Source organism: Xiphophorus hellerii, chromosome 6, assembly GCF_003331165.1.
Source record: "Xiphophorus hellerii strain 12219 chromosome 6, Xiphophorus_hellerii-4.1, whole genome shotgun sequence".
Classification (NCBI taxonomy): Eukaryota; Metazoa; Chordata; class Actinopteri; order Cyprinodontiformes; family Poeciliidae; genus Xiphophorus; species Xiphophorus hellerii.
The window spans coordinates 12,844,829-12,856,914 of record NC_045677.1 but is presented as its reverse complement, the minus strand read 5'-3'; the positions used below and the strand labels follow the sequence as shown (position 1 = coordinate 12,856,914).

General features: G+C 38.4%; 1 protein-coding gene across 1 annotated transcript; it reads right to left on the bottom strand.

Annotated features, from left to right (window-relative positions):
* Positions 1 to 459: 459 nt before the first annotated feature.
* On the bottom strand, positions 460 to 11,937 carry slc25a42 (solute carrier family 25 member 42). Its single transcript, XM_032565543.1, is given in 9 exon segments — positions 460 to 3,174; positions 3,176 to 3,294; positions 3,862 to 4,013; positions 5,767 to 5,883; positions 5,965 to 6,131; positions 6,327 to 6,352; positions 6,504 to 6,616; positions 8,431 to 8,596; positions 11,565 to 11,937. Coding segments are annotated over 8 exon segments (894 nt in total). The 5' UTR covers positions 8,436 to 8,596; positions 11,565 to 11,937; the 3' UTR covers positions 460 to 2,979.
* Between the last annotated feature and the right edge of the window lie 149 nt (positions 11,938 to 12,086).

The following is a 12,086-nucleotide window of genomic DNA, read 5'->3' as shown; positions in this document are numbered from 1 at the left end:
TTACATGTTGACTAAAGGGTTTTCTAATATGAAAATATTAATACCTCTCTAATATGCCTGTAAAACATATGGTTGGCATGCAGATCAATCTGAAAGTTGCTATAGAGATTTGATGACTCCAAGATGTCACTTTTTGTAAGTTTTCATTTCCTTTATCCTCCTGCTCCATGATGGCAAAACAACTAGTCTAGTTTGAACAAATCCAATTTTAAATCGTACCTCTGACTTTGAGTCACATGGATCTAAAATACAAAAACCAACTCACGTCTGCATCAACTGAATAACAGGTTCTTTTGTCTTTCCTGTCTTGAACAGCTACCATGTCGTTATTATTCCAGAATGTGTGGCATCAGTTTTTTTCTTCAGGATTTTATCCTCTTTGTCTGGTATGGCGCTGCATTATACATGAATACGGTATATGAAACACACACACACAGGGAACAGATGAATACAAATCACTGCACCTTGAACATCCAGTTTTATTTGAAGAATCTGATATTTGAACATACTCCCACATATACACCAGTCATCACTATAGACTGGACAAATGATGATGCTATTTAGTAGCTATGTTACATTCAATTGGCACAAATCATGGAGTTACAAAAACAGCTGCAACCAAAGTAAACTCCACAATATCATCTGCCGCAGAATACAACTGCAGCCTTCTTATTGAAATTAAAGTTACTTTATTTCTTTTAAAGCTGTTGTCGTCCAATTTTATCCGATTAACAAGCAAAACCTCCAACTTTTTTGGCATTTTTCTGATTGTCTTTCTGTTCTCTTTGTAGAGAAGCAGACACTAAATGTCATTTTTAAAGCTCATTTTAAAATGAAGCTGTCCTTAAATATCAGCCCAAAAAGTGTTGGAATGAACTGGGAATCTTATATAAGAACAATAAAACCTCAGACAAAAATACTCTGCAAGGCAGTTAGTCTTACAAAATTCACATAGTAAATCTGGACCTGTACACTAGTTAATACATTCAGTCATTGATATTAAAACGCCTTTCAAACAGCTGCTGTTTCTTAAACACTCGACAGTTCAAAATCTCGACATAGGTTAGCAGAATCAGCTGTTATATTAAAAACGAAGCTATTGCTGCTAGGCACTTGAGTGTTAGAAATTAGCCTTCATTCAGGCTGTAGTTACCGTGTTATTTAAGCCTCATACACTGGCTCAGACGTCACCATGGTTACAGACACAAAGCTGATCAAAGTTTGCCACTACAGAGTTGGATCGGAAATTGATACGAATGCAACTGGCAGTAACTGGTTCCCAGTAGCTCGTAGGAGATGAGCTCAAAAGCATCCCACTTAGAATTTTACTGAAACCTTGTGCTTTGGTCAGCTGGGACCAAGATTTTTGGCAAAAAATATAAAAATCCCATTGGATTGCATCAGAGTATATTTACCCTAAGGGGATTTAACTGGGATTCTCCCCCCCACCGCATGAATAAATGTGCTCAGTTGTTTCATTTTCACATGCAATAAAGAAAAAACTAATTTGTCCAAACGCTTTTTTACACATCTTTATGAGGGCTGCAAAAAATTCTGGAGGACACAGAAAGAAAATGCGTCAAACAAACATTAAATGATGTTGTTCAGCTCCATAAGGGCATAAAATACAAATCATATCTTGCATATCTGCTCTCCAGTCTGCCTGGACCTGCACTCTGCTCCACTTGGCTGTGCATTAGCAGCTCAACCATCCTGCCTTGGTATGTCAGTTCTAAGTATAGAAACCACTGGCACTCTTCAGCGACAGTCAGCTTGCATCAATAATGTCAAGCTTTGTTAAGCTGCTGAACCGAAAGCAAAATGAGCAATTTGGCTATAGAAAGAGTCGTTTGCTTGACACCAACTCACAAGGTGTTATAATTAGATAAAGACAACACTGAGAACACAACAAAAAAAAGTACAACAAAACATTTCAAAATCACATATTAGGTAGGTGTTTGCATATTTCCAGTCAACTTATTCAGTCGGTACCTGCTGCTACAGCTCTACACCCATAATCCTCCCCAAAACGGAGATTTCAAAGTTGTTTCAGTGACCTTTCACAGCCACAGCCATCATCTTTTCTCTTCTAAAGGTATGTATAGAAACACACCAAGAAGCCATCAGTACTGACAGCAAACGGAAGACATCACCTGTATACAGATAAGGAGGGTCATTAAAATGCCTCAGTCTTGCACATCTTCAATCCTCAACACTAGTTAAAAACAAATTAGCACATTGCTATAGCACCAGCAGCAACAGGACTGTAAACCTAACAACAGTGATATTCACTAGGGGGCGTTTTACTGGATTACATCAGGAAGTGTTTGATTAAAAGATCAGAATGATTTATTCCTCGACAACCACATGTCAAGGGGAACGAAATTTGCACTGATGCACTTTTCTTTTTAAAAAGCTAACATGTTTACACTGAAATCAACATAAATAATATGGACACTTAATACTCAACTGTCTTGGCACTGGCATAAAACAGCTTGTGTGTTATTTAATTACCTGTGGGTGAAGTTGAAAACACATGACCTTGAACTTTTGATCAAATTGCTGTGGTTAATGCTATGCAGTGGTGGGGGAAAAAAAACTCAACTCTTTTTTTAAACATGCCAACATATAATCTGCAACAAACTCAGATTATTACCTTTGGTTTAACAGCTTAAACCCAATGTGAGACCTCCATGTCCGTACCTCTAAACTTTCACAGAAATCCTCTCCACAGGCCTGGAGCATTACAATTTATAAGCACGCAGTAAAGTGACCATATTGCACTTGACAACTGGTTGTAGTAGGTACATTCACCTCACGTTTCAACCTAAGGAGCCCGTTGTTAGTCTTTGTGCGTTTGTTTCTTTCCACTAATAAACATTCTCTCAGTTTTCTGTTCTGTTTCACGTCCAGCAGCTCATGGGATCAGGTCACTCCGCTCTCAGCGGCATCCTTTCTGGGTCTCTGGTGCTACTGGGTTTATCCCTTTTGATACAGCTTCCTCAGGAGGATCTGTGTAAGGTCAAAGGTAGTAAAGCTGATCCCCACTGCTACAGGTCCTTTGACCCAGTTCATGCTGAGACCTTTGTACAGGCCTCGGACAACCCCCTCCTCGGACACGATTTCCTTCATGGTGCCCAGGATGGTGCCGTACGTGTGACCTGTGACCCCTGCAGGTCTGCATACGCCGCCTCACCACATCCAGAGGGTAGGACGCCGACTGGCCGATCAGGCCGGCGCAGGCTCCAAAAGCCAGACGCTCGTAGGAGTAAGGCTGCAAGCGTCCGCTTTGCTCTGCATGAGACAGGAAGTTATAAGGCAGGAGCACACTGCAAAAAAGTATTTACACCTCTTGAACTTTTTCACATCTTTTGTTGCACTATTATCAATGTATTTTATTGGGATTTTATTTGATAGACCAACACAAAATTGTGCAGTCATAGCAAAAGATTTCCGTTTAAAAATGTTTTATAGTAAAAATTATTTAATAGAGTTATTGTGTGCTGCTTAGTGAATACATCACAGTTATTAATGTAACTTGTTTGTAATTTTATGCTGATTATGTGTTTGTTTTGGGGTTTTTAAAAGCAGTATTTGTGAGGCTTTGAAAAGTATTTTGTTATCAATAATTTTACTGCTATCCCAATAAGGACCACAAGATATCATGACAAAATCTAAGTAAATATCATCCACTCCTACTTCCTTCCACTTCACTATTATTTATTACTTTGTGTTGATCTATTACATAAATTTCCCAAAGAAAGACATTGAACTTTGTAGTTGCAATGTAACAACATGTTAAAAAAAATTTGCTTGAAATAATTTGTTTTATGTAAGAAATTAATTCAAAGCATTTAATACCTGCATGCAACTTTTTTAGCGTTTCATAAGTAAAGAAGCTGAGACCAGCATAGGGTACGACACCAAGGATAGTTGGAGTGAAACCTCGATATAACGTCTTCAAGCCCTCTTCTCGAGAGATTCGCACAAAAATATGTAAAATGTTGCTGTACCTAAACAGAGGGGGAAAAAACAAAAACATCAAAAACAAGTATCGGGTCACTCCACTCTCAGCAGCATCCTTTCTGGGTCTCTGGTGCTACTGGGTGACCTGAACTCAGCAAAGCCTGAGTTCAGGTCTCTGCTACATGGCTGCCAGTCTGAAGGGCAGTCGAGTCTTGGCCAAGCAGGTGACATCACTAAGACAAACAGGAAGCAGCAACAATCTTACTCTGTGCCTAAATCCTACATATTTTAGCTGTGCCCCTCATCAAACATGGCTGAACTGAATTACCTACTCAGCTTTATGTCTAGTGTAGCAGATGCCTAATGAATCATTCATTTAATTTAATTAGGTGTGTTTAACCGGGGAATCGTCCCCTGAGGTCTGCCATCGCACACTGACAAATTGCTGAAACATTGTTCAATTCTACAAATTGTGTAATTGTACAGCATTTCTTGCTCTTACTTGTCCAGTTCATTTATTCTTTTTGCACCACAGAACTCACATTGCCTCAGAGTGAAGTGTGAACTGGGCCTAGCCTGACTTCTAATTAAGTCTTGAGTCTAGACTTTGAAAATCACTATAATTAATTATTTCTGAAGATGCATGACTATGTCCAGGTACAGGTGTTCTGGCATGTTGCTGCATATTTAATCCTATTTGTGCTAAAGTGGTTGTACATACTGGTCCAGCAGCAACTAAGAAAATCTTGTGAAGCTTACTGAAGAACATTTAAGAAGAATATGCATCTGCCAAGTCAACTTTAGAAAAAATGTTAAAGGACAGTTTGAAGAAAGGTATCATATCAGAATTTTATCACTCAATAATGTTACATATATCAGAAGGACCTCATGATAGACTTAAGGCTTGGAGAGAAGACTTACTGCTAGAGATATCTGAGGAAGATTGGCAAACAGCATGTAAACTGGCCCACACCAGTTCTATCAACACATCTCTTAAAATGATTCAATTCAAATGGTTAATGCGGGTTTATATAACACCAGTGGACCTTAATAGGTATAACAGGGAGATTCCTGATGTATGTCCGAAATGCACAGAGGACAGAGGAACTCTGGTTCACTGCATGTGGTATTGTAGGATAATTACACTGTTTTGGAAAGAGGTAAAAGATGTAATTGAGAAAATGATTTCCAAACAAATAATTCTTGAGCCAAAGCTGTTTGTGTTTGGACTGTACCCTGAAAAACATAATTATACTAAAAATGAACGGACATTTATAAACTTAAGTTTGCTTAATGCGAAAAGATGTATATCAATGTTTTGGAAAAAGACTCATGGACCGACCATAAACCAATGGGTACAGCAGATGTTATCTACCCTCCCTCTGGAAAAAATTACGTATATATTAAAGGGAAAACAAGATTTGTTTGAGTTCATCTGGAATCCCTTCATTAGGTATGTCAAGGATCTGAACATCTCGGAAGACGGTACAAGTGACTGAAGAACATGTTAACTGCAGTTCCCAAAGACAATTCTTTTTGAGGGCATATACTGTTAAAATCTCAATTTAAAGACGATATGTAAAATATGTGATGGGTTGTATTGGAACCAGGATTGTGAGAGACATTTTGTTGTACTTTTTTGTTTGCATTTTATTTTGACTTGAACAGTAATACTACTATTGTTGTTGCCACAATTTGCATACTGATCAAGTTGTTTGTTTAAACCACTAAAATTCTAATAAAGATATTTTGGAAAAAAAAAAAAGAAGAATATGCATAAACTATGAAAAATGGCCTTACATTTCCTTGGGAGTGACAGCCATTCTGGCCCTCACCATGTCCAGAGGATAGGTCAGCATGGCTGCTGTGATCCCAGCCAGAGACCCAGCCACCAACCTGGGGATTGGAGGGAGGGCCCTGGAACAAAGAGATAACGGCACCAATTCGTCATGAATAATAAACTTCACCAACAGGCTGAGCAAAATAAAGTACACCTACTTCCCCTGGAAGCCATAATATCCCCCCAGCAGCCTTTTGTACTGCTCATGTGCACAGAACTGGATAGCAGCGTACGGGATGACTCGCACCATCGTAGCGGAGTTCCCCCTCCACAAACTGAGGAAGCCATCCTTCAGGTAGGTGCGGTAGATCAGCTTATAAGCTTCCTGTAGCATAGTGTTTACAAAATAAATAATTAGTAATAGTTCATAGAAGATATTTATTTACCTTCATAGCTTTCTAAACCATATCATAGTCTGAAAAAATATGCCAACGGTTTAAATCAGATTTTTATATCCAGACCAAAATGGGATAAATTCCACTTTTTGGTTCGAGTAGCTTCAAATATTTAATGAACATACCTTGGCAGAGAATCTTGCTGAGGACACTGGAAGAAAACCACAAAGATGAAGAAAATATGACTAATCTCCATACATCATTCATCCAATTTTTTTGAAGGAAAATAATATAAACCTCCAATTCCTTAAGGTCTTTTACCATGTAAAACTAAATTCAGCTCAGCAGAGCATGTCCCTCACCTTGGAAGATGATTTTCGTTCTGTCCAACGGGGCCACGGCGGTCTTGGCCACGGCTCCGGCTAAAGCCCCAGAGAAAAGCGAGTTGAGGACTGATCGACTGCGCCTTGATGTCCTGCATAGCCATGGAGAAATCCTGTTATTCTAAACAATGTCTGTACAGGAACACAGGTGTGTTTGAAATGCTGTTTACCATCAAGCCAGAGTTATTGTTGGATAAACGCAAATCATCCCATAAACGGATGTTAAATTAGTCAAACTTAGCATGAAGCAGAGTGAAAATCAGATAGTTGATTTGAGATACAGTAAGAGGGGGATGGATTGCAGGCAGTAGAACTTGATATCCTACAATAAATAAAATATTAGCCTTGTAAGGCATTCATAACGCAATATTTAAAAAGATGCCTTTACTGATATCAAAATGTATTAATAAAGGCTGCATCATATAATTAAATCCATTGAAAACCTGAATTTATGGTACTACTAGGAATATAAAAACAAAACATTTTCAGCATAAAAATACACATAGAAAAGAAAAACGCTTAAGAGAGTCAAGCCCTCCGCCTTCAGATGTCGCCTTAATTCACTGTGGCTGCAGATAATGTTAAGTGAGTTAATGTTTAACTGAATGTATGTGTTCGTCAGAGATGCTTGATTTGTGTGTTTTACCTCTTGGCCAGGTTACCAGATTCACTGAATAATTGGCATGAAAGTCCAGGGTCTGCTTACATACAAGTTTGGGTTCAATTGAATCTTATATTGTAGTTTGTCTCTACGCTTGTCATGATGACATCATTTGGCATATATGCCCATTTTCTTCTTTCTGTTTCTCATCTGTGCTTCTGTCACTCTGTGACTTTCAGCATTTTGTGTCCAGGGTGAGAATCTTTTCCCATGAGACTCTAACTGGCTAAATATGACACTGGTAAGTAAATGTAAGTTCATAACACTTACAATATATTGAGTAACAATTATTGCAGACCAGACAGTCGTCTGCAATACGAACATCGGACACACTGATATTCTGATAGCGATACAGTCACAGCCTTAATGTACAACGAGTTCAATGTCATAAAGAAACAAAACTCAGCAGTTATTCCCACTGAGGAACTGAGGAGAATAAATTATTGTATGCTTATGTTTTAAATGTTATTCCTAGTGTCATCATAGCTTTTGAAAGAAAGACTTTAGTCTATAATTTAAACACCAAAAAATAGTTTGTAACTGGAAATGGACCATTTACAATTTCTACCAGGTGTTTAGCCAGGCAAGAACACAAAATTCAGATTTTGTAACCAGTGAATTCACCTTAGCCAAACTGGTTGAGGTACCTCATGCCAGCAACAACACTCTGGTCTGGAAGTAGTTACTGATTAAAATACAGAAAAGTTTTCATCACTTTTAAACTGAAATGGAACATCCTGGACTTAGAAATATTGGCAGACTTTGGAAATCTGGAAACAAAGAGACAACCATTTACATTTAATGATAAAGGAGGCTCACCGCTTTTAGTTGGATTTATTTAAATAGTTTTTTATGGAAGTCATTGTGAATCATTGTTCCCTTTTACTTCAAACATTTTATCTTCAAATGAAAGTGGTTAAAGGCAAGAATCAGTATTGGCTGGTGATTTGATGTAAGTTTTGGTCACTGCATCTCTACTTACAAATTTATTTATAATGACTTGCTTTAATTATAAATGCATACCAAACTGTTATATCCTTTTTTAATCAAGTTAGGTTTCTGACTATCGGAAAAAATAAACGTGATGTAGAACGATGCAAACGCTTGCTTACTAAAAATAACAGATTATTAACTTAATCAATCGCTTTAAGTCTAATGGACAACTAACTCAAATAGCCCAAATTATTTTTTTTCCCCTTTTCAAGATAAGTGAATGCATAGATCTTCATAAAAAAGGGACGTCACCTCATAGCTTGCTTCCGACTGGCTGGAGGAAGTGATAGGCAGCACCTCTCCTTTCGTCAGCGGGGACAGCTGTTTCTGGACTCCACTTCCCATCCCCGCGGATTCACCACTCATGCATTCAGCTCACGAGGAGGGTGGGGGTGCAAGTACCACAGAAAGGTGAGAGCTGCAAGAGGTCAGCAGAAAGAAAAGACAGTTCAGTTTCAGGTTGGACTAAATATAAAACAAGCATGGTGTCATGACTAAATGTATTCTCTTGCTACTATGGAAAAGCATCAGGATCAAGTGACAAAGCATGACTTTGCCCCCATGCAAACACTGTTTAGAAACCTGGGTTTGCCTTAAGAACAGCTACATCATGTGAACACAAACAGATCTATTCCATTTAGGACACTATGAGCAAGAAGAATCAGAGTAGTCAAAATGTTGTGTCAGATGACTGCCGAGAAAACCATCAACATGTTATGCTGTAGTAAAGAAAACAGGCCCTGGAAGGACACAGCTGAGGACTTCCAGCTGTAAGTAGGTGAAAGGTGTCCGTCTGTTGTGTTTTTCAGCAAACTCCAGTGCCAAAGACACCAGATCTCGGCTTTACAACACGTCCTCCACTATCAGGACAATCTAATCTGAAAACTCTTGACTGAGATCAGGTTTTAGTGACAAACCTTTTGAGTTGAAATGCCATTACTTTTGGAAACAAAGGGACTTGCCTGCTTTCCCATGAGCTAATCATCTCACCACACAAGTTGGTCATTCATGCAACCTTTAACCCTTTGAGTGGCTGTTGAACATTGGGTCAGCTTCACAACTTTTAATCACATGCGTAAGCCTGAGAGTGTTGGTATGTACAATTTAAAGCAGATATTCAAATAAGGTGAACAAAAAGACATTAGTCAGACATTAAAATCAGTTCAGTTGCCAGAATAGCAACATGGGTTATTTTTGATTTTTTTTAAATTCAAAAGTTTTGAGAAATCTTCTTTGTATTTGATAGAATTGCCCTTTAAGACTGGGCAATTCTTAAATTGCCCAGTCTTAAACTTGGGAACTGGATGACTTGGGTGTAATGTTTTGAGTAATCTTTTTATAGTTTAGGTAATTTGTTGCAAATAGTTTTTTTGTGATGTCACTTAAGGAAGCAGTGTGTTTAAGGTGTGCCTCAAAATACATCATCATATGTGTCTTCGTTTAGCTTAAGCTAAACAAGTAATGTCCTCAACTGGGCTTTCCAAAGTTTTAAAGGCATAGTAATCTTACTTTTGTCAAGTACTAAATTTGAGAAAAGTAAAACAATCTCAGGTGTCATCAATTTCATTTAGAAATTATTCCAGTAATCCTAACTCAACCTGAACAGGAAAAGCTCAGACAATTTATTAAACAGGAAGGGAACAAATATTTTGTTTGATGCAATGAAAAAAAAAATCTGTCTTTAAATGTAAATCTGTGTGCTAACATGTACATTTATTTTAAAAGATTCCTGCATTCCATAAAATTTTTATTTGTTTTTGCATGCATTAATAAAATTAATTGAACAGATCCTAAAATTTCTGGCAAGAGACCTTTTGACAACTAATCCAAAAACTTTATTTGCACAATAAACTGAGATAGCGATAAAAAAAAGGATAGTAGAACAGATAGAAATCTCTCTCTAGCTCTTTACTCTTTGTCCCAGCTAGCATTTAGCTGTGTGTCTCATCAGCAAAGCCCTGAAGAACAATAGCGTCCTTTGTTTTGTGCCAAAAGGGAACAAAAGCAGCATAGTGAGGGTTAGCCAGAAAGACAATGAGATAAAACCCTCTGTGATGCTCTGAGACCTGAGAGGAGCCACAAACTGAAGTCACTGTCTACTAGGACACAGTTCATCTGCAAAAAGCAGTGCTTAAGTTCAGCTTAATATACAAACAATAACAAGAGATTCAGAACAATTAAATCAAACCCAAACTTCAGAAAATTTTATTTTGGTAGATTGCTGACTTCTCTGTTTAAATTCCCTGGATGCTGAAAACTTTTACAAATTAAAACTGAACATTTCGCAGAAATGAAGCAGAACGACAAAGAGAGCAATGAAACATGAGTACAAACAGCGAGTCTCCTGGAAAGTCGTGTTGTTAGAGGTAACCAACTCTGGCCTCAGTACGCCAGAGCTTTAAGAGAACAGACTCTCAGATGAACACATTAGAGAACCAGGAGAGGCCTTTGTTTCACATCCTCCCCAATTCTTCCTTATGCTTGAGATTTTTCTCCTCTCTTGACTAATATTCCTGCCTATCTAATAAAGTCTTCCTCATATTTTAGCCACCATTCTGGTTGAACTGGGCCACCTAATGTCTGCTGATAAGACAATCACTAACAGATTTAAGAAAAATATGGATGAAAAATGCAAAAACAGACTCATTAGTTAAGAAAGCAGAGAAAATATTTCCATAACACCATTACGGTATGGTTTAAAAGTATTTTAATGAAATGTCAGAGGAGGTATGGCACTTAAAGAAAAACTAAGCTAACCCTACCTCACTTGTTGCTGCAAACTGCTGCTCAGCTGGCTGAACTAAGGCTCCTACATTTTTCCCCACGCTAATAAATTGTATTATTTAGGAGAAATAATTTAAGCTCATCTGATGAAACAAACAAACAAACTTTGTCCACCTAAACATTTTTTTTTTTACTTTAAATCTGTTAAAATGTTCTGGTATTTGCTCATAAGTGACAAGTCTTATAACCACCACTCATCCCTTTAACCGGTATTTCCCAACCCTGGTCCTCCAGGCACGCTGCTCTACATGTTTTTTAGGCGTTTCCCTGTTCTAGCAGACCTGAATTCATTTGATGGCTGATTAGCAGGCTTTGGTTGAGCTGCACTCATCTGAATCTGGCGTGTTAAAGAGGAGCAACATATAAAACATGGGGCTCTTTTTATACTTATTACTCAATACTCTGTATTGTGACTGTTCATATTACTCAACTAGGCTGTGACGACATTTATAAAGTTAACTGCTGAAATAACTTAAGTGTTTCGCTCTCCTTGGTGCCCCAGGCTTATTGAAACTTGTCCACAAACAAACCCAGTGAATATTTGCATCCAGCTGGATGAAGCCATCTATAAAAAAATAAAAAAAACTCACCCGGTATCTTACCTCGAAGCTCACACCAGCTCGAATGGTTCTTACGGCTATCCCACTCTTGATGTTTAACTTTGAGTCGTCTGCGGGATCTTCAGCGGATGTTTAACCAACCGGTACTAGGTTAAGTAATGTAAGCTAGCTGTTAGCTCCTCCCGCTACATTACCGTCCACGCTACTCTGTTCTACAGCGCAGCTCAGACATAAACTATGGAGGAATGCTAACAGAAGTTATATCTGGACTTCCAAGGCACTATTTTTCTGTACAGCTTAAAACGCCAGCCGCCCAGCAGTGACTTCATGTGACAGACATCATCCACGCTCTTGTATCTCCACCGTTACTACTCCTGTCAGCCACCCAAGGCAGGTTTGACAAGGACGAGCAGCGTGGCATTGTGGGAAATGGAGTGTAAACGAGACGAAGCACGCTTGGATAGGTGGGTTAGAGGGGCGTGAACGACAGCCTTAAAAGACTCTTTCCCTGTTAGTTTTATTTTCTCCCATGGTTACTGTAATGTTTCCAGGGCACTGATGTTT